We start from the raw sequence: 23,972 nt of genomic DNA on the forward strand, positions 1-23,972 counted from the left end.
ACGATTTTATAAGGGCTCATTGTGGCACACTACCTGCTCCTCCTGGTAAGAAGAGGTATGTTTCCAACATATGTCTTGTCTTCTGTGTAATGTGTGTGAAGTAAAATAATGATTTCCTGAGAAAACAAAACAAATCTTTGAACATGCTAAATTGAATTAATAAGTTAATATAATCCAGTAATAAAATTAATATTTCTGTTTATCTTTTACTAATTTATTTCTTAGATTGTGTGACACAGTTCTTCAAAATATCTTAGAAATGTCTTAGGGCACTGTAACTTGGCATTTTATGTGTTCACTGATGGAAGTGACGCTCCGCAATAGAGTAAAATTATTATATGTGTGTATCTTAGGTGTGAAATACATAAACTATTACTGCCTGGTCACTTTTTATAGAAGCATAGTTGTACATTGTATGTACTACAAATGCAGTTTTACCTCATTGCAATGTATTCAGTGCAGCCAAAATTTTTAAGAATTTTTTTTCTTTTTTACTCCTCGTAGGCGAAGAAGAGGTGAAGTAATCAATGATATCAGTAAGCGAATAATTAGACACACAATTGAAGAATTTTATACCCTTAAGAAAAGTGTACCATCAGTAAATTGCTTCCAATATTGAAGAGTAAGTTAGAGTGGAAATGAAATGCTACTTCCATGAGAAAATTTTTGAAGACTTCAAGTTAAAGAAGGTTCACAACATAGTGTTCTGGTGGTCTTGTTACTCAGTACGAAGGAGAAACACCAGAGAAGCTGGAACTGAAATTTTCTGTCTAGAGGAGACTTCGATAGATAATAACTTGTCACAAATGCTGGTGGAGTAAAGTAGTGGCTGGTATCATAGCATGGAGAAACACCCCCAGAAGGCTCATTACAGGAAGCGTCGATTCAAAAAAGAGGTTTTTAAAAGAATTACATCTCCGATTTTGGGCCAAATCCTTGCAGGAAGACTATGATGGGCAGTTGAATTTTGTGAATTTTGATAAATGATTTGAGGGAAAGTGCTTCCTAACCTCCTGCTATGATCTCTTATTCGACTGGATAATGCACCATACCATTGCAGGCAGTTCGTAAAACCACCAAGTAAATTTGATCTCAAGATGATGATGATGATGATGATAAAGTGGCTACAGAATAGAGATATCGGATGCAATGATACACTCCCAGGTGACACCACCTTAGCAAAGGCACCTTCAGTGCTGGGCAGAAGGGCTTGTGTGGTCCAACAAACTCAAGGGCTGTGCCACCGATAGCATAGTTATCAGCAGGGTCACCCAAGCCAGAGCGGTCTTGACAGAGGAGCCAGACAAAGTGTGTTCCTCAACATAGGGCAGGGAGCACTTGTAAGGCAAAGGGAAACCAATCTTCATAAAGGAGTAAACCCTAAAAAAAAGACCATGCGCTTCAGAATGGGGATTGGTCGTGGGGCCACTAATTCTACACTGTAAAAATGTCATATTACAGAACCACAACAAGAGCCTCGGATAATGGATAGAACATACAGAACACACATTCAGCAAGGAAAAAGGACAAAAGATTTGAGAGTAGTAACTTAGAACATACAAACAATGTTGAAACCTGAAAAAATTAAAGAAGCAGCTGAAGAGATCTTGAAGTTTAAGTATAGTATCATAGCATTACAAGAAGTGAGGTGGCAAGAGCAAGGGCAGATACCTCAGTATTCTCTGGTGTATGGTGGACCAGAAAGGAGATCAGGGCAGTCTGGAACAGGATTTATAATAGCAAAAGAGATTAGAAAAAGTCTTTTGAAATTTGAATGTATAAATGAAAGACTCAGCAGACTGAGAATAAAATGGAAATTCAAGAATATGACAATAACAACAGCATACGCATCAACAGAGGAAGCAGAAGAAAGAATAAAAGAACAGTTTGATGAAGACCTGGAAAGTGTATGTAGTAAATTACAAAACTACAACCTACTGCTAGTTGCTGACTTGTGGTAAATGATGGTGGAGTAAAGTAGTAGCTGCTGGAGAAGCACCTCCAAAAGGCTCGTAAAAAGAGATAAAAAAGAATACATCTTGGAACAGGGAAATCGAGTGTATGTGGACCACGTGCTAGTAAAAGCATGACATGCCACATCAGTCATAGATGTATGGATCTGCAGGGGTCCAAACTATGATACAGACCACTATGCTGTAAAAGCTGTAGTGAAAGAAAAATTAGCAGTAGTATATAAAACCAGAATGGGGAAAAAAGCAAATAGTGATGTAGCAAACCTGAATGCTCTTGATTATAAAAGCATACCAAATAAAAATTAAAAATGTCCTGACAGCCAGTGAGGTAACAATGAGAAATCAAGACATATGGAATGGGATCCATAAAGTGGTGATGGAGGTAGGAAAAGAAACACTTGGGATAAGAAGAAAGGAAAGAAATGGATGGTTTGATGATGAATGGGATAGAATGTAATGTGGGGGTGTATTAAAATAGAATGTAATGTGGAGGATGTGTAAAGAATTAAGATCTAATGCTCATAGGATGTGTAAAAAAAAGAAAAAGGTTTGGCTGAAAGTAAAATTCAAGAGAGAGAAGAGCTAAAGGAACAGCCATCATGCAATAGGAAAGATGGGGAAAAAGACTTCAACCCACTCAAAATTCATGTAAAAATAGAAATTGGAAAATAATCAGACGAACAAAACATATTGCAGAGTTGGGCAGAAAACTTTGAAGATATGCTCAGTACCAACTAGGATTAGGTATCAGGAGATCTACAAATACAGGAGCAGGATATACGAGGGTTGAATGAAAAGTAATGCCTGCATCTTCATTAATTGGGTTTGGATGGGAATATTTTAGTAAATCAAATGCAGAAATAACCCTTAGAATGTGATCTTTAATTACCAATATTCACTTTTCCACATAATCACCAGCCAACTGGATTTATTTCTGCCAGCGATGTACAAGTTTTCTGAAGCTGTTGCAGAAGAAGTCAACACACTGTTTCCACAACCACAGTCTCACAGTTCTCTCAACGTCTTCATCAGAAGCATAATGATGTCCCTGCAGATCATCTTTCATAATTGGTAACAGATAGGAGTCAGACGGTGCTAAATCTGGACTGTATAGTGCATGCCGTATGGTGGTGAAATTCAGTCTCTGAAGTTCTGCTGTGGTGGCATGTGAAGTATGTGGTTTGGCATTGTAACGCTGCAGGAAAAATTTTCCCTTTTTCTTTCAGACCCTAGTTAGCTGTCATTTCAGAGTTCACAGCGTTGTGATGTAAACCTCTGAATTTATTGTTGTTCCATGATCAAGGAAATCAACATGGATAACACCATCTACATCCCAGAACACTGTGGCCATGATTTTTCCAGCTGTGTCTTGAATTTCTTTTTCTGGAGCGAGTCTTCATGTCGATATTCCATAGATCAACGTTTTGTCTTGGGTCGTAATGGTGTACCCACGTTTCATCTCGTGTCACAATTGAATGGAGAAAAGTGTCACCTTCATTCTCGTAACGCGAGAGGAGTTCCTGGCAAATTTCAGGTCTGTGCGCTTTCATTTCAGGAGTCAGCATCCAGGGGTACCCATCATGCACGATCTTCCAATAGCCAAGCAAAGCAATAATATGACCCACACATTCTGTTGAAATGCCGATTGTGCTTGCAATTTTTATCTGAATGATACAATGATCATCCTGAATCAGTCTGTCAACATTTTGCTTGTGAAACACTGTGGTTGCTGTCACAGGACGTCCAACTCTTTGTTTGTCATGCAGGTCAGAGTTCCCACCTCAACATCTTTAAACTTACTTACCCAATGATGCACAGTACTCAAATCAACACAATCACCATTAACAGCTTTTATTCTCTGATGAATTTCCTTTGGATTGACACCTGCTGCAATCAAGAATTCAATGACTGCACATCGCTTAAATCGTATTGACTGACCATCTGCACAGGGTTCCATACTTTACACTGTAACAACACAACAATTCAATGCTAAGGCTTCCTGCCAACTGGAGCTGTAGAGAAGAGGCTACGAAACAAGCCAGTACCGGCCACATACCAATGCTGCCGACTGTTGAAGAGTTGCAAAGGTGGAGGCATTACTTTTCAGTCAACCCTCGCAGAAGCAAGAAAAGATGAAAGGGAAGAAGCAAAAAGACCAACATTTCGTGCACCACCCCGTATAAGAAAGGAGAAAAGTTAGGTTATGGAAATTTATAGAGTTATAACTTTATGTAATATGTCATATAAGATATTTTCTGGGATGCTGAATAAAAGGATAAAGAAGTGCATTGGAAATATCCTCAGAAAATACCAGTATGGTTTCTGTCCGATTGGAGGCATTTCTGACCAGTAGTTTGTTGTTAGATATTTTATGAATATGACATAGATTGCCATTTCATATTTGTTGATGTACAAGCTTTAAAATTGCTACACCAAGAAGAAATGCAGATGATAAACGGGTATTCATTGGACAAATATATTGTACTATAACTGACATGTGATTACATTTTTACGCAATTTGGGTGCATAGATCCTGATAAATCAGTACCCAGAACAACCACTTCTGGCCGTAATAACGGCCTTGATACACCTGAGCATTGAGTCAAACAGAGCTTGCATGGCGTGTACAGATACAGCTGCCCATGCAGCTTCAACACGATACCACAGTTCATCAAGAGTAGTGACTGGCATATTGTGACGAGCCAGTTGGTCAGCCACCATTGTCCAGATGTTTTCAATTGGTGAGAGATCTGGAGAATGTGCTGGCCAGGGCAACAGTCGAACATTTTCTGTATCCAGAAAGGCCCGTACAAGACCAGCAACATGTGATCGTGCATTATCCTGCTCAAATGTAGGGTTTTGCAGGCATCGAATGAAGGGTAGAGTCATGGGTTGCAACACATCTTAAATGTAACATCCACTGTTCAAGGTGCAGTCAATGTGAACAAGAGGTGACTGAGACTTGTAACCCCATACCATCACGCCGGGTGAGACGCCAGTATGGCGATTATGAATACATGCTTCCAATGTCCGTTCACCACGATGTCGTCAAACATGGATGCAGCCATCAAGATGCTGTAAACAGAACCTGAATTCATCAGAAAAAATGATGTTTTGCCATGTGTGCACCCAGGTTCGTCGTTGAGTACACCATCGCAGGCGCTCCTGTCTGTGATGCAGCGTCAAGGGTAATCACAGACATGGTCTCCGAGCTGATAGTCCATGCTGCTGCAAATGGCGTCGAACTGTTTGTGCAGATTGTTGTTGTCTTGCAAATGTCCCCATCTGTTGACTCATGGATCGAGACGTGGCTGCACGATCCGTTACAGCCATGCAGATAAGATGCCTGTCATCTCGACTGCTAGTGATACGAAGCCGTTGAGATCCAGCACGGTGTTCCGTATTACCCTCCTGAACCCACCGATTCCATATTCTGCTAACAGTCATTGGATCTCGACCAATGCGAGCAGCAATGTCGTGATACGATAAACCGCAATCACGATAGGTTACAATCTGACCTTTATCAAAGTCGGAAACGTGATGGTACGCATTTCTCCTCCTTACACGAGGCATCACAACAACGTTTCACAAGGCAACGCCAGTCAACTGCTGTTTGTTTCTGAGAAACCGGTTGGAAACTTTCCTCATGTCAGCACATTGTAGGTGTCGCCACCAGCGTCAACCTTGTGTGAATGTTCTGAAAAGCTAATCATTTGCATATCACAGCATCTTCTTCCTATCGGTTAAATTTCGTATCTGTAGCATGTCATCTTCGTGGTGTAGCAATTTTAATGGCCAATAGTGTATTAACAGGCCAGCATTGTATAACATATGAAAAAAAATTGAGCATCTGTGACAAGTTAAGAAGGTTAGTTGAGTCAACAATGAAGGACATAAAGGCAAAAGCTAAAGTGGACAACAAAATGACCAAGAGCCTTAACTTTACACATGGAGTGAAACCCTGTGATGATTTCTCTGCATTCCTGTTCTGCTTAACACTGCATAGTCTGATACAAAAAATAGATAAGAGAGGAACAATAAATAATGATGAAATCCACTCAGATACGTGCAGATCCAGTTGATATTGCAATTGTGGCAAGAGTGTAAACACCCTTAAAGAAGTGGACGAAATAATGGAAGCAGAAGGAGCAAAATGAAAAAAAGATCAAATTCATGGTAATGTGCAAGTGTAAGACAAGAAAAAACCACATGAACTGGAGGCCACTAATAGATATTTTAAAGCTGACAGCTGCTTCCATTATTTAGGTGCCCTGTTAACTAGCAGTAACAATTGAGAGAGTGTATTAGAGAAAGAGTACAAGAAGGAAACAGAGCATGTTATGTGAACTTACAGGTATTCAAGAATTCTCTAATTACTAGATCAAACAAGAGTATACTATTCCCTTGTGCTGTCAGTGGTTACATAGGGATTGGAAATGTGCCGGTGAACAGCAGTCAGCATGGGTGCATGAACTAGGTGCTTGGTGCAGAGGCCCATTCGCAGCAACTTTTGTTGAACAGTAATTGAGGAAACACTGTTGGTAGCCCCTTGGTTCATCTGGATGATCCATTGTTCAACAGTTGCATGTCTGTTCATATAGTTTAACCATGGCGGCACACGGACAGTTTACAGACTCAGCCATTTCGGAAATGCTTCCACCTTCAGCCTGAAAGCCAATGATCATGTTCTTGTGGATGTCAGATAAAGTGCTTTTTTTCCCCATTATGATAATAACTACATTGTTTTCCACATCCCCCAATATGCTCTATATACCCTCCACTGCTAGTGCTGCCACCTGCCATGTGTGAGTGGGTATTGCACTTTGGCATTAAACATCAAGGTGACAGAACCAAGTGTAAGCACTGTAATTAACTGTGTTTTATACAATTTTGTGAATTGGTGTTACTGTAAAAGGTGTAATAGTAGAACTATACAATAATTATCACCCGGAAATAAGGTGGTGATCCTAAGCATTTTAATATCTGCTGCTGGAAAAGGCATTCTCTACATTTTGCCATGCATTATAATCTTCAGTGGCCTTATTCCTCCTGCATATTTTCCAAATGGCTCTGAGCACTATGGGACTCAACTGCTGTGGTCATAAGTCCCCTAGAACTTAGAACTACTTAAACCTAACTAACCTAAGGACATCACACACATCCATGCCCGAGGCAGGATTCGAACCTGCGACCGTAGCGGCCGTGCGGTTCCAGACTGTAGCGCCTTTAACCGCTCGGCCACTCCGGCCGGCGCGTATTTTCCAGTTCCAATTACTCACCTTTCATGAAGTTATTGTCTTAGTCTTTTTCTATCTTACATTATTCAGAAAAGAACTTCTTTAGTCCATCTGCCATCCATTCACATGGCATGTGCCTCACCCAACTCCATTTCATTTTCATTGCCATCATTTTTAATCTCCCAATCCAATCTGTACCCTTACCTGTTTATTGTTTTCCTGTCTCTACTACTACCAGTCTCCACAGTTGGAGAGTGGGATGGGGGATTTGCTCACTCAGATTTGCGTGCATCATGGCGACATGCTACAGTGCAAATGTTTTGAAGTGAGCATACTGTGCCCAAATGGGGCGCTTTAGGGTGGGCCTGGGTCACGAAGTCCGGTGCACTCGTTATTCTCTTTGCATCTGTGCATTCTGTTCATTTCTGTACTTATTCTTTCAATTACAAACATCCTTCCTTACCATCACTCCTGATGTATTGGTAGATTAGTTGATATATACAATGCGGTCACCAGGCACAGCGTGGAAGGACACGTCTGCCAGCACCGTTTCTTGTGGCAAAATACCTCTCCACCACGGCCTCACTTGTCACAACCAGTTTGTGTTTACTCAGCTGTGACTTGAGCGATCTCTCAAACAGTGTTGGGGAATCTCCTGAGAACACACTGTAGCTCCTCAGCAATAGCAATAATCATTGCATTCTCCTAGTCAAAGTGTAGATTAGGAGCCTTGTGGAGTCGAGAAAGCACATTGGCATTGGTGTGCCAAGCAGTGTATCTATAGTGGATTTCGTATTGATACTTGCTTATGAATAAAATGTGCCTGTGTAATTACTGAGCTGTTTTCTCTGTTATATGGCTTTGAGGGCTGCAGGGGCAACTAGGAGTGTGTGTTCAGTGATCAGGTTGCTCCGTAGAGGAAGTCATGAAATTTTGGCAAAATGATTCATAATGTTTGTTTCTTTATTTGAGTATAATTGACAGGAGGATGTTTCTGTGTTTTCAAGGAATATGCAGTGGAATGTTCTGTGCTGTCAGGACTTTTGTATGAGAAAACTGCACCAATCCCATGTTGGGAGGCAGTGATGCTGAGGACCATTGGTTTGCTAAGGTCAAACATGGTTAGGCATGGAACATGCTCGAGGCCACTGTTTAAGCAGTCAGAAACTTGTTGAAAAGCAATGTTCCACCGAAGTTTGGTGCCTTTCATAGGGTTGAGAGGCTTGATTATTTCAAAAGCCTGGGGTTAAATTTCCCAACATAATTAACATTACCCAGGAAGAATTGTAATTCTCTAATATTACTCAGTGGAGGGAGATTATGGTGGCTTTGACATTTTTATTCATTGCTCATACAAGGAATGTGTCCCAGGTAGTCTATATCTACATCCACATCTACATGGATACCCTGCGAATCACATTTAAGTACGCGGCAGAGGGTTCATCGGACCACCTTCAACATAAGAAATTTTGTGAGAAGATTCCACCACAGCAAAAAATGCCTATGTTTTAATTATGTTCACCCCAAATCTCCTGTATATTTTCAGTGATACTCTCTCCCCTATTTCAAATAATACAAAACATGCTGCCCTTCTTTGAACTTTCTCGATGTACCCCATTAGTCCTATCTGGTAAGGATCACACACTGTGCAGCAGTATTCTAAAAGAGGATGGACAAGCATAGTGTAGACAATCTCTTTAGTAGAACCGTTACATTTTCGAAGTGTCCTGTGAATAAAACGCAGTCTGTGGTTAGCCTTCCCCATAACATTTTCTATGCGTTCCTTCCAACTTAAGTTGTTTGTAATTGTAATTCCTAGGTATTTAGTCGAATTTATGGCCTTTAGATTTGACTGTGACAAGCATAGTGTAGACAATCTCTTTGGTAGAACCGTTACATTTTCGAAGTGTCCTGCGAATAAAACGCAGTCTGTGGTTAGCCTTCCCCATAACATTTTCTATGCGTTCCTTCCAATTTAAGTTGTTTGTAATTGTAATTCCTAGGTATTTAGTTGAATTTATGGCCTTTAGATTTGACTGATTTATCGTGTAATTGAAATATAATGGATTCCTTTTAGCACTCATGTGGATGACCTCACACTTTTCGTTATTTAGGGTCAATTGCCAATTTTTGCCCCATATCGATACCTTTTCTAAATAGTTTTGCAATTTGTTTTGATCTTCTGATGACTACTAGTCGATAAACAACAGCATTGTCTGCAAACAACTTAATATGGCTGCTCAGATTGTCTTCTGAATCATTTATATAGATAAGGAACATCGAAGGGTCTATAACACTACCTAAGGGAACACCAGAAATCACTTCTGTTTTACTCGATGACTTTCCATCAATTACTATGAACTGTGACCTCTCTGACAGGAAGTCACAAATCCAGTCACTTAACTGAGACAATATTCCATAAACATGCAATTTCAGTACAAGCCACTTGTGTGGTACAGCGTCAAAAGCCTTCTGGAAATATAGAAATACAGAATCAATTTGAGATCCCTTGTTATTAGCACTCAACACCTCGTGTGAGTCAAGAGCTGGTTGTGTTTCACAAGAATGATGCTTTCTAAATCCATGTTGACTGTGTGTCTGTAGATCGTTCTCTTCAAGGTAATGCATAATGCTCCAACACAATGTATGTTCCAAGACCCTGCTGTATATCGATGTTAATAATATGGGCTTGTAATTTAGTGAATTACTCCTACCACATTTCTTGAATATTGGTGTTTCCTGTGCAACTTTCCAGTCTTTGGGTACGGATCTTCCATCATGCGAATGGTTTTATATGATTGTTAAATATGGAGCTATTGTATCAACATACCTTAAAGGAACCTAATTGGTATACAGTCTAGAGCAAAAGACTTGCTTTTGTTAAGTGATTTAAGTTTCTTCACTACTCCGAGGATATCTATTTCTACATTACTGATGTTGGCAGCTGTTCTTGATTAGAATTCTGGAATATTTTCTTCGTCTTCTTCAGTGAAGGGATTTCAGAAGGGTGTATTTAGTAACTCTGCTTTGGCAGCACTGTTAGCCATAGTATTTCCATTGCTATCACGCAGAGAAGGCATTGATTGTGTCTTGCCACTAGCATACTTCACATACAACCAGAATCTCTTTGGATTTTTTGCCAGGTTTTGAGATAAAGTCTCATTGTGGAAACTATTATAAGCATCTCACATTGAAATCTGCACTAAATTTCAAGCTTCTGTAAAAGCCAATCGTGCATTTTTTTCCATCCGTTTAATGTTTGTTAATTTATTTGGTGTAAATCTCTCAATTGCTGCCAATACTATTTCTTTGAATTCAAGCTACATCTGGTCTGCACTTACATTGTTACTTTGGAAGGAGTGGAGATTGTCTCTCAGGACGGCGTTAGATGAATTTTTGTCTGCTTTTTTTGAATAGGTATATTTTTTGTATATTTTTACAGGATTTTGGGGTTACAGTATTCAGTCTCACTACATCAACCCTGTTTTCACTAATCCCTGTATCCGTTTTGATGCTTGTTTTTAGCTCAGGATTATTTGTTGCTAAGAGGTCAAGTGTCTTATCACAACTGTTTACTATTCACAAGGGCTCATGAACTAACTACTTGAAATAATTTCCAGAGAATGCATTTAGCACAATTTCAGATGATGTTTTATGTGTACCTCCAGATTTAAACATGTATTTTTGGCAACATATCAAGGGTAAATTAAAGGCACCATAAGCTGTAATTGTATGAGTCGAGTTTGTGTTTGAAATTAAACTCATATTTTCTTTGAATCTTTCAGCTATTGTATCATTTGGATTTGGAGGTTGGTAAAAGGATCCAACTATTATTTTATTCTGGTTGCCAAGAATGAACTCTGCCCATACTAACTCACAGGAACTATCTACTTCAATTTTGCGACAAGATAAACTACTTCTAACAGCAACAGACATGCCACCACCAACTGTGTTTAGCCTACCATTTCGGAATACCATTAGGTTCTACCCAAAAATTTTGACAGAACTTATCTCTGGCTGTAGCCAGCTTTCAGTGCCTATAACGATTGGAGCATCGGTGCTTTCTATTAATGATTGGAGCTCTGGTACTTTCCCAACACAGCTGCAACAATTTACAACTGTTGTACCAATGGTTCCTGTATCTATGTTCTTCCTGTGTTTGGCCTGCACCCTTTGTGACTGAAGCCCTTTTTGTGTTTTCCCAAGATCCTCTAAACTAAAAAACTGCCCAGTCCACACCACACAGCCCCTGCTACCCATGTAGCCACCTCCTTCATGTAGTGGACTCCTAACCTATTCAGCAGACCCCAAAACCCAACGATCATGTGGTGCAAGTCGAGGAATCTGTGGTGCAAGTTGAGGAATTTGCAGCCTACACAGTCGCAGAACCATCTGAGCCTCTGATTCAGACCTCCATTCGGCTCTGTACTAGAAGTCTGCAATCGGTCCTGTTGATTATGCTGCAAATGGTGAGCTCTGTTTTAAGTTTTCAGATTTCTTTAAGTTGCTACACAGGCCATTGTGTTGTAACAAGGTTGTCATCTAGGTTGTGTGTGTTGCATGGGATGTCATGGATGATCTGTTTCAGATAATGCTGAAAGATTGCAGGGTCACTAGCCATACTGAAATGAAGACGATTGTAGTGATATAGGCCAAAGGGAGAACTGATGACCATTAACTGCAGGCAAACCTCGTCCAGTGGTAGCTGTAGATAGACCTCTGCTAGACAGTTTTGAAAAAAGATTTTCCTCTTATTAGTTATGACGTAAGTTCCTTGGAGCTAGGAATGGAGTAAGTCTTCACAACTGCTTGAGCTTCAACAGTTGTTTTAAAATCTCCACAGAGGTGAAGTCTGCTGCCAGGCTTCGAAGAAAAATCAGTGGAGTACCCTATAAGCTTATAGTAACTGGCAGTACTATGCCGACATGTCAAGACACTCTATTTCTGCTTTGAACATGTTGTGAAGTGCACTGGGAACTGGACATGTGCAGATGAAACATGGAGTATCTAATGGTTTCAATTCATTATGTGCCACATAATTGGGATGCCACCTAGCCCAGGGTCGATTCTCAAGATTGTCCAAAGGTGCCAAAGAGGAAATCACGTTTGCTAAATGGTCGAACTGAAAGCCATATGCGTGAAAAGCATTGACATCAAAAATCTTTCTAGATATGGCCTGAAGTAACATTATAAAATGTTAATTTTCTGTTGACATTCTTGCAGCAGACCATCACTTCACAGTGATCACATGGGACATATGCTATCGTCTGTAGCTCAGTAGATGCTGATTGGGAAGACCCAGTCTGAGTGTAGGTGTCTTCATGGAAGCCCGTGTATCCAGCTGAATCGTAACTGAGCAATCATGAATGGTGAGTATATTCCACATTTTCTGTTTCACTCCAGACCGGGATGTGTGTTTACAAACACTACAGGACTCTCGAACCTGAGAAGAGGTTTTCAAACTTGCTGTACCTCATGTGGTACATCATGTACATCATAAAGGGATCTGTCGGATGTGAGTAAGGTAACACTGGGGACACCCAGGAAGGGGACAATCATGGGAGCAGTGCGTGCATGAATTGTAAGCTGGACACTAATTATCTGAATGTGCTGCGCGAGATACACAACGCCGAGCTCACTGCATTCTCTACTAAAGGATAAGTGATTCAAATCCTGTTTTTGTGATTTGTTGCGCAAATGGGATGATCTGTGATTTGTTGTAGAAATATAACTGAACAGAAGACACAATACTACTGTCACCAGAAGCGGTTCTGCAATTTTCCATGAAAGCAGAGTGCACTATCAATAAAAGACACGTCTTGCTCAAACAAGTAATGTGGTGACTTGAAACCACATGAGGTACAGCAAGTTTGTAAACCTCTTCTCAGGTTCGAGAGTCCTGTAGTGTTTGTAAACACACATCCTGGTCTGGAGTGAACCAGATGATTAAATCTCACACAAAGAATCTGGATACAAATGATTGCAGCTGAAGGTAGTAAACAAAAAATCACATCTGTGGGAAAGACCATGAAATTCTGTAACATTGATTACGACTTCCTCCATTGTTCCAAGTGGGCCTGTTAGTGTTGACGTGCTAATTGCTGCTGCTGAACTTTAATAAAACTCTCTGGGTCCATGCTTGACATAGGTATGTTGATTAAATATCTACACTTTGAGTTGTAAAGCAACATGTAATCAAATGAGGACACAAGAGGGGGTGAAGAGAACTTTCAGTTTATTGAGAGAATTCTAGGAAAGTGTAGTTTATCCATATAGGAGAGCACATACAGGGTTATTACAAATGATTGAAGCGATTTCACAGCTCTACAATAACTTTATTATCTGAGATATTTTCACAATGCTTTGCACACACATACAAAAACTCAAAAAGTTTTTTTAGGCATTCACAAATGTTCGATATGTGCCCCTTTAGTGATTCGGCAGACATCAAGCCGATAATCAAGTTCCTCCCACACTCGGCGCAGCATGTCCCCATCAATGAGTTCGAAAGCATCGTTGATGCGAGTTCGCAGTTCTGGCACGTTTCTTGGTAGAGGAGGTTTAAACACTGAATCTTTCACATAACCCCACAGAAAGAAATTGCATGGGGTTAAGTCGGGAGAGCGTGGAGGCCATGAAATGAATTGCTGATCATGATCTCCACCACGACCAATCCATCAGTTTTCCAATCTCCTGTTTAAGAAATGCCAAACATCATGATGGAAATGCGGTGGAGCACCATCCTGTTGAAAGATGAAGTCGGCGCTGTCGGTCTCCAGTTGTGGCATGAGCCAATTTTCCAGCATGTCCAGATACACGTGTCCTGTAACGTTTTTTTCGCAGAAGAAAAAGGGGCCGTAAACTTTAAACCATGAGATTGCACAAAACACGTTAACTTTTGGTGAATTGCGAATTTGCTGCACGAATGCGTGAGGATTCTCTACCGCCCAGATTCGCACATTGTGTCTGTTCACTTCACCATTAAGAAAAAATGTTGCTTCATCACTGAAAACAAGTTTCGCACTGAACGCATCCTCTTCCATGAGCTGTTGCAACCGCGCCGAGAATTCAAAGCATTTGACTTTGTCATCGGGTGTCAGGGCTTGTAGCAATTGTAAACGGTAAGGCTTCTGCTTTAGCCTTTTCCGTAAGATTTTCCAAACCGTCGGCTGTGGTACGTTTAGCTCCCTGCTTGCTTTATTCGTCGACTTCTGCGGGCTACGCGTGAAACTTGCCCGCACGCGTTCAACCGTTTCTTCGCTCACTCCAGGCCGACCCATTGATTTCCCCTTACAGAGGCACCCAGAAGCTTTAAACTGCGCATACCATCGCCGAATGGAGTTAGCAGTTGGTGGATCTTTGTTGAACTTCGTCCTGAAGTGTCGTTGCACTGTTATGACTGTCTGATGTGAGTGCATTTCAAGCACGACATACGCTTTCTCGGCTCCTGTCGCCATTTTGTCTCACTGCCCTCTCGACCGCTCTGGCAGCAGAAACCTGAAGTGCAGCTTCAGCCGAACAAAACTTTACGAGTTTTTCTACGTATCTGTAGTGTGTCGTGACCATATGTCAATGAATGGAGCTACAGTGAATTTATGAAATCGCTTCAATCATTTGTAGTAGCCCTGTACAGAACTCTTGTGGGGTCCATTTTTGAGAACTGCTCATGTGTTTGGCATCTCCACCAGGTCAGATTACAGGAAGACATTAAAGCAAATAAGAAGCAGTTAGTTTCGATCAGTACACAAGTATTATAGAAATGCTGTATGAACCCAAGAAGGAAATTTCTGGAGCGAAGACATCTTTCTGTTCAGAAAACACTATTGAGAAAGTTTAGAGAACCAGCATTTGCGATGGACTGCAGAATGATCCCACTGCTACCAATGTACATTATGTTTGAGGACTGTGAAGACAAGATGAGAGAAATCAGGGCTTGCATGGAAGTGTATAGATAGTCGTTTTTCCCACACCAGATTTCGAGGGGAATAGAAAAGAGAAAGATTAGCAGTGGTATAATATACCCTCTGCTATCCACTATATGGTGGCTGGCGGACTATGTATGTAGATGTAGATGTTTGCCTTCGTTGCCTGCTTCCTGAGTTTGAGTTCTGTACCTTGAACTGTGACCAGAATCCTTGTTACTATTTTAGTACATGCTTCCTTGGTTCTAAACATCTGTAAGTTCTTGCAAAGATATTATCAGCACTGCAATCAATAGTACATATAACAATCCATAGTCCAGTCCAGAAAAGAGAGAGAGAGAGAGAGAGAGAGAGAGAGAGAGAGAGAGAGAGAGAGAGATAGAGATAGAGGCCAGGTTTCAGTTGCCTGTAACAAGGATGATGTCAACTTCTTCAGTCTGGCTAATGATGTATCAGTGGAGGTCTCATTCCCTGCTTGTAATGGCAGTCTGGCCTCTAGGTGGCAAGACCAGGTGGGTTGCTGAGAGTGTCATGTATCCAGAGTTGCCATGTCCCGTAGCCTCTTTGAATCAGCAATACTGATATCTGCTGTGGTGAAATCGGCGCCATTGCCTGGGCAAGATACAAGACTGAGACTGTTTATGGTGTAATAAGCCTCATTGAAATTTACATCCGAATCCCTTAGCTCTTTCAGAATTTTCTGTCAGTATTAGCTTCAGATTGCCAATGGCCTTACTGCGGTGGTAACACTGGTTCATGTCAGATCACCGAAGTTAAGCACTGTCGGTCTTGGCTAGCACTTGGATGGGTTACCGTCCGTGTCTGTTGAGCGCTGGTGTACTCGGCCATTGTGAGGCCGATTGAGGAGCTAGTCGATTGAAAAGTAAATCATTCCTAAAGCTCACCTGACATTTTTCTAATGTGTGTGCAGTATTCTTCAATTTTTCAGAGAAATGTGACAGAAAAAGTTATATGTAATAGAAAGTAAGGATAATCCCTGTACTGCTGGGATCTGTTTTGTCACCGTCTTGTGCAGTGGGTGGATTAGTGCTATTGTCTAGATATTTGGGAACTTCCTTTTTTCCTAGATTGTTTCTCCAGTTAAATTAGTGCCAGTTGTGTTTATCTTCCATTGTACAGGATATCTAATAAATCTGTGGATTTAGAAAAACCCTTATACAAGCTGTCTTCAGAACTGTAATATAGAAAATTGTATCTAAGAAAAATGAAGTGTAAATTGTTAAAATAAAAGTTCCATCATATGATTCATACCATAGCAAAATACATTGGTTAGTGTACAGCTGCCAAACAGTGGAACAGATAGTCGTATTTTGTATGAGCTGAATTGTTTGTTATACTATCCAATGCAAGAATGACGTAAGTTATCCAAAGAACATATTTAAATCATGACAATAATATTATAGTGCAAGAATACATAACAGAGAAATGTAAGTGGAGAATGCAACTCATAAACCATCAAAAAAAAATTTCTTGTAGCTATACTCTATACATACTCATATTAATATAAACCACTGACTTTTCCTGGTTGTGTGTTCATGCTGCTTAACAGTGATGTCATTATTGGTTGACTATATCACATGTCTGATGTTCAGAATATTTGCTGTCACAGGCTGGAGAGACCACGTGACATGAGCTATGATTGGCTGATGAAAGCTTATCGCAATCACAATTTCAGTGCTTCACAACTACTGTCCTTTATTTGGTGGAATTCAGATTTATACTTTAAGAATACAAAAATGTGCTGTTGCTGCGGGTAGGGGCTCTTTCCAAAATGTGTTTCTTTTTGCTGTCTTTCATTTCCTAAACTGCCGGGAAGTTCCCCACCAGTGTATAAAATCTGTACCATTCAAGGGACTGGTAAGTTATACAGCTACAAGGAAATATATATTGTCACTTAGCATGGAAAAAATGTTCTTTCACCTGGGGAAAGTGTATTTTTAGCCAGAAAATCTGGGATTTTTTTTTTCGTTGTTCGCATGCTTGGTGCATGTATATTATGTTATCTCTGAATATGAACTTATCTGAATGCTTAGCAACATGTTCTGTCTTGTTTACATCTGCTCATCATTTGCTATGTGGTGAAATGTGCTTTACTGCTTCCATTATTTATTTTTCATCAAGGACTTTCCATTATTCTATTTCATTGTAATATTCACTTATGAAATCTCCCCAGGTGATCAGCCGAGTTGTGGCATCATTTTGTCACAATGTTTCAATGAGTTTTCATACCCATCATGTTCAGGCAAAGATGGGTACAAAACTCATTGAAATGTTGTGACAAGATAACACTACTACTTGGCTGATCACCTGAAAATATTTAGTCACTGAAATACGCTGAGAAAGTCTGCAATCACCCATCTTGAAGATTTTATTTAGTCTACCCCCCCCCCCCCCCCTTTCCCACACCATATCCCTTGAACACTCCCCTATCTGTGGCCCAGGGTTGCACTTAAAGGAAGACTGCCAACTCCACCCAAGTTCTGTGAATTCATTGGTAATTTTCACAATTTTCTATGATGTTGTGTTACACATTAATTTAGTCTTATTGTAATTAGTTTTCAGAGCTACTGTCAAACTTGTTCTAGTATGTTATTTGATTTGTTGTGGCAGTTTATTTGTCTTATAGGGAATCACTACAGTGCCATCAGTAAAATGAAGGTAGTTCACATGTAGTCCATTAAAATGTATTCTTTATTTGTTTTCCCAGTTTAAGGATCTGGAAAAAAACATGGGTTGCTGAGAATAGTCCTACCTGGCTGTACTTTAAATTCTAAATTGCCCTCTGTTTGATGATGTATAATGGATGCATATGTGTATGTAATCTTAAATACATTAAAATACAATCAGTACCTTGTTTCTCAAAGGCTGTTGATACAGAATTTGTTCAATCCCAGTCAAAAGCTTTTGCCATTTTGAGCATGTCATTTTGATTCCACAGCAATTTAATATAATTCAGATTTTATTGTACTTTCAGGGCATATGGGAAGTACCTAATTAGTTGTGCTTGTGAATGGTTCTCACAGTTGAAACCTTTCTTGGAGATCCTTAAGGTGAATGGTCCACCATGGTTACCTGATAATTACCACTTTCCTGAAGATCTCCGTCAGTGGCTTGGTGTGAATTTTCAGGAGAAGAAGAATATGTCACAAAAGTTAGTAATTTTAAAACAAATTGTGATGGGTTCCTGTGAAGATATAAAATATTTACTGTAATATGTTGTTTATAAAAAAAAAGAGTGATTCTTTATGCTTCCATTTCTTCATTGTTTTTATTAACACTACAAGAAATTGATGACATGAAGTACAGAAGGATTTTTATTGTAACAATTTTCAATTATGTAGGAGGTAGAGTTATTTATATGCATGTATCATGCCACATGAACCCACATGAATACTAGCTTTAATACTAGTGTCAGCATACTGTCTTGATGTAGGGCAGTCTCCAGATTACATGTGAAATGGTGTTATATGGTCAAATTCTTATTACCACTCCCACTACTCCCTCCGTCTCTTGCCTTCTTAGTCCCATACATTACAAGATTGAGAGACACATTTATATTGGTGAGCCATGGGAATAACATATTCTCAGTAGGCTTGACAGTTGTAATTGCTTTGTTGATTATCACTCAATAATAAGCTACATGCAGTACCTCATCCTATTTCCAAATGTTACAAGACTGTGTTTTAGTTTTCAGCAAAAAGGCCTTCTTCTGAAGTAGAACACACACACACACACACACACACACACACACACACACACACACACAGGGAGTGGTGGGAAGCATAGTGAGTAGAATAATTTTTACTTTTTCATTTCACAGTCTGTAAGATATGATATTTCTCTGCATATGCTCCATTTCACTTTTGGTTCATTCGTGAGTTCATGCATGGCGCACACAGGGCCCCAAATTGTTGCAGCCCATTTTTCCACCCTGGGCTGCATTTCATTCACCATAACCCTCCCTCTGCATCCTGGGTCCTTCCCCACCATCCTCTCCTTCTCCTCTCTTAGTGTTTTTATTTATGTCAACCTGGCTATCCACCTGGTTCCTTGTGATTTTGTTCCTGTTGCCTTTTCTTTAATCCTTTTTGACATTTTTGGTCCCCCTTCGGGTTTGACATCCACTTCTAAATTTTCTGTCTTTAGAGTGAGCCATTTGTGGATGAACTCCCTTCCTAGCATCATCTACAGTATGGATTCCTCCCCCCCCCCCCCCCCCCTTCGCTCAGCTAGGTCACTGGCATGGGTAGCCAGTCCGCGTGGTGGGGCTGTTATGTACCTGTATGCCTCAGCCTCCTGTGGCTGACCCCCTCCCCCCCCTCCCCCCCCCTGACAACACAGAGAATATACTACTCAAAGCTGAGCTGTTCCCTCCCCACATAATGGAGCATTGGAACTCCTGGCAAAGGCCACTGTACTACCAGGTAGCCGTTGCTGTGGGTGGGTGGCGCCCATGAGAAAAGCCCGTGATCAAAGTGGGTGGTATCAGGGCAGATGCTTGGTATATGAAATGTATCAAGCTGAAAAACTCTTGCCATTTCTTCAAGTGGCAGCAGATCATTGAATGCTTGAATGCTGCTTCGTACAACCTTGTAGTCTTCCCTTCCATGGCTACACCCTGGGAGGAGGGCCAGGCTTACCGTCATGGGATGAAACACTTTCCCTGCTACCTGGCCTGTACTATAATGGATGGGCACACATTCACCGCCACAAAGCCATTGTTTTTTATGGAGAATATGGAGGACAAGTTTGGCAAAGTGGAGTCTCTCCGTAAGGTGCGGTCAGGCTCTCTGTTGAGAAAAGCTGTTTCTGCCACCAAATCTGCAGCTCTTCATGCTTGTGATTATCTTGACAATGTCCCAGTGTCTGTTACCCCTCACCAATCTCTTAGTATGGCCCAATGTGTGATTTTTCACAGAGATCTCATCCTGAAAACTGATAAGGCCGCCCCCCTCCCCCCCCCCACCCCCCCCACCCCCCCACCCCGGGACCTTGCCGCTCTTTGGCGGGTTCATACTTGGCTACCATGGAGCCCCAGCTTTTGCATCATCTTTTCCCTTACATGCTGCATGTCTAACCTCTTGCTATTCCTTTTCCCCTCCATTGGGGAACATGTTTGGGGTGTTTTTGGGAATGTGTTCTGCATTTTCTGTAGCTGACATAAGAACAGTCTCACCACTGTTTTTCATTCCTGTTTCTTTGTTCACCTTCTCCTATCTCCTTCCTCCATTTTGGCATTTGAGGCTCCTCTTTTTCTTCTTCCTCTCTGTGCCTGAAGACCGGCCCATGCATGTGATGTGTAACAGGTGACTGGGTAACATGTGATTCCCAGCCCCGGGTTGACAGTTAGGATTTGCACAGGTTGACAGTTAGGATTTGCACATACCCCCTGGTATAGGACCGAGCGAGGTGGCGCAGTGGCTAGCACACTGGACTCGCATTCAGGAGGACGACGGTTCAATCCCGTGTCCGGCCATCCTGATTTAGGTTTTCTGTGATTTCCCTAAATCGCTCCAGGCAAATGCTGGGATGGTTCCTTTGAAAGGGCACAGTCGCCTTCCTTCCCCATCCTTTCCTAATCCGATGGGACAGATGACCTCGCTGTTTGGTCTCTTCCCCCAAACAACCCAACCTCAACCCTGGTATAGGCCAGGCCCAGGGAGGGGTGAATGCTTGAGCTGCTACCTTTCCAAATTGCCAATTGGGCCCTCTGTCAGGTGACCAGGATGTATGGCCTGAGGTGTGGACAACAATTACCTAAGGCAGGTAGCCCCCCTCTAAGGAGGGTGGGGTGGGGAGGTTCCCAGTTGGAAGGAGTATACCATCGGAGATGCTGGCAATCATGGGAGATTTTCTCACAATGAGCCAGTCATCATCTTCACAGTCCACGTCTACAGAACTTAAATGGAATGAAGTGTCCGATTCGAGGACCTCCCCCCCCCCCCACCCCCACCCCCCCCACCCCCCCCCCCACCCCCAGTTGCAGCATGGTTCCTTGTGGTTTCACATACTGAAGCTGGTCAGAGCTTTGCAAAGGTAAATCTGTTTCTTATTCAGAAAGATGATGATGCAGTTGCCGGACCTGTGAAATCCTGCTCTCGTTTATGCAATGGCACTTTGCTTTTGGAGACTACTTCTGATCCTCAAGCACAACAACTGTTTGCCGTATTGCTTCTCCATGGCTATCCTGCTTGTGTCGAGGCCCATAGAACTCTGAATTCTTTCCATGGTGTTATTTGCACTAGGCTGCTAGATGGTCTGACTGAGGCAGAAATCCAAATTTACCTCTCTCATCAGGGTGTGATTGCTGCCCATTGGGTTATGAAAAAGGTAGTTGCATCCTTAGTGCCCACACACACCCTTTTTATCCCCTTTGATAGAGTGATGCTTCCATCCAAGATCAAGTAGGGTATGAAGTTACCACAGTTTGACCATACATTCTGAACCTGATGCACTGCTGCAAGTGTCATCATTTCAACAACACTCGAATGTCTTCACAACACCCAGCCAAATGAGTAACCTGTGGTAAGGATGCACACGAGGGCGATTGTACGCCTTCTTCTTCCTGTTGTATCAACTGCATGCCACCGCCTCCTCCCAAGATTGTTCTGTGTATCTCCGTGAGAGGACTGTCCAGGAGATCCAAGTGAATGGAAAAGCCCCTTACCTGGTCACTCACAAGTTATTGGCTAGTCGCGCAAACCCAGCATTTTACCACCTGGCACTTACAGTACTGTTCTTGTTACATCTCGCTCCATGAAGGACATGGCCATGCAGACAGCAAATGTGAAATCGCCCAGTGTCATGGTAGCATTGCCATTTCCTCGTTCAGCTGTGCAACAAGAAGTCACCAAACACTTGCCTCCTGGGACGAAGTCACCTGCTACATAACCAGCTGGCCAGAAAGGACAGAAGGAATACTCCTGCGAAGACTTCCTACGTCCCTTTAGCCAACAAACGTCTGAGTCTTCCTCTGCCACTGGAAAGACTCCAAAAAGTCAAACAAAGGCAAATGATCTTCTCCTTTGCTGACTCAAAGATCCTCTTCGACTGTGTAGCCATGTGATACCCCCACCTGGCCAACCTCTGTGTCGCCGGTGCACACCATCAACCATTTTTCTGCCGACACCTCTGTGGATCCCATGGAGCAGGATCCTCCAGCCTCTGCACCCTGTAGCAGTGAGTCTTTAAAGGCTGACGCTGATGTGACACCTCTTCGTTTTTTTCCCTCCTCCCATTTCCTCTCCTTCAATGGAACAACCGTGGCCTCCGAAAAACAGAGTCTACGGCTGCTCTTAGAATCACAGCTTCCACTTGTTCCCTGCCTCCAGGAAACAAAATTGCATCCTCACATCTGCTTTCAGCTCTCACATTTCTTCCCAGTCCATTTTGACCTCTCTGAGGATGGCATTCCATCTCATGGGGAATTCATGCTGCTCGTATTGGATGACGTTCGTAATTGACCCATCTCCCTGACTGCCCACCTTCATGCTGTTGCAGTTCGTCTTTTCCCTCCTCACTTGATCTTTTTCCTTTGTATTGTTTACATCCTTCTGGCATTTGATGTCACCAGGGCAGACTTCCTCCAACTTACTGGGCAGCTACCACACCCCTTTCTGCTGCTCTACCACACTCCTTTCTGCTGCCTCAGTGGCTTTAATGCACACCATACCCTTTGCCATTCTTCCAGAACCTGTCCGAGAGATGCCCTCTTGGCTGACCTTCTCAGTCAATTTAACCTTCTCTGCCTTAACACAGGAGCACCCACATTCCTCTCAGGCTCCACACACACCTATTCCCATTTGGACCTATCTTTCTGCACTGCCCAGCTTGCCCAATGTCTTGAGTGGTCCATTTTCTCCAACACATACCCAAGTGACCATTTCCCGTGTGCTATCCATTTGCTGACTCCACCTATGTGCACACCCAAGTGGCAGCTTACTTAGGCCAACTGGAGACTTCACTCCTACCTGGCGAACTTTGACGAAAAACATTTCCCCATTTGTGATGATCAGGTAGAATATCTTACAAGCATTATACTTACTGCCGCAGACTGTTCCATTCCTCCCACATCCTCTTTACCCATGCCATGTCCTGGTCCCTTGGGGGTTCCGAGGCGTGCCACGACGCAATTCGCACGTGGAGACATGCTCTCCACATTTTTACCCATCATCCTATGATGGCAGACTGCATTAGTTATAACCTCAGCAGTTGAGTCCCATAGTGCTCAGAGCCATTTGAACCATTTGAACCATTAGTTATAAACAGTTGTGTGCACAGTGTCACCATGTTCTTCAGGATAGCAAAAAAGCTAACTGGATTTCATTAAATAGTTCTCTTAACAGTTCCACTCCCTCTTCCAGCCTCCAACGGCTCTCTGAGACCAAGATCCATTCCCCAATTTTTGGCCTGACAGTAGCAGACGATGTCATAGTAGACCCTATTGCCATCTCCAACACCTAGGGCCGCCATTTTGCAGAAATTTCAAGCTCCTCCTACTATCATCCTGCCTTCCTCCATTGGAAACGAGTGGAGGAGGCTCGGGCGATACCCTTCTCTTCTCAGAACTGTGAGTGCCACAATGCTGCCTTTACTATGAAGAATCTAGATCATTCTCTCATTTCATCCCGATCCTCTGCCCCAGGGCCATACAATGTTCACATTTCAGATGTTGCAGCACCTTTCTCTTGCAGGCAAGCACTTTCTGCTTCATACATACAACTGTATCTGGGCAGAGGGCACGTTTTCTAGACACTGGTGTGAAGCCATTGTCATACACATACCTAAGCCCGGTAAGGACAAACACCTTCCTTCTAACT

The 23,972-nt window shown here is 42.0% G+C and overlaps 1 protein-coding gene and 1 long non-coding RNA gene across 2 annotated transcripts in view; one reads left to right on the forward strand and one right to left on the reverse strand.

Moving 5' to 3' along the window:
- LOC124805114 overlaps positions 1-23,972 on the forward strand; it is a 79,895-nt gene that overhangs the window by 32,562 nt on the left and 23,361 nt on the right. Inside the window, exon 4 of the mRNA XM_047265566.1 lies at positions 18,128-18,304. Coding sequence (XP_047121522.1) covers positions 18,128-18,304 — 177 coding nt within the window. The remainder of the gene's footprint in view (positions 1-18,127; positions 18,305-23,972) is intronic.
- Positions 1-23,972, reverse strand: part of LOC124805117 — a 188,482-nt gene that overhangs the window by 20,051 nt on the left and 144,459 nt on the right. The window lies entirely within an intron of this gene.

The sequence above is a fragment of the Schistocerca piceifrons genome, chromosome 7 (assembly GCF_021461385.2).
Source record: "Schistocerca piceifrons isolate TAMUIC-IGC-003096 chromosome 7, iqSchPice1.1, whole genome shotgun sequence".
Taxonomy (NCBI): domain Eukaryota; kingdom Metazoa; phylum Arthropoda; class Insecta; order Orthoptera; family Acrididae; genus Schistocerca; species Schistocerca piceifrons.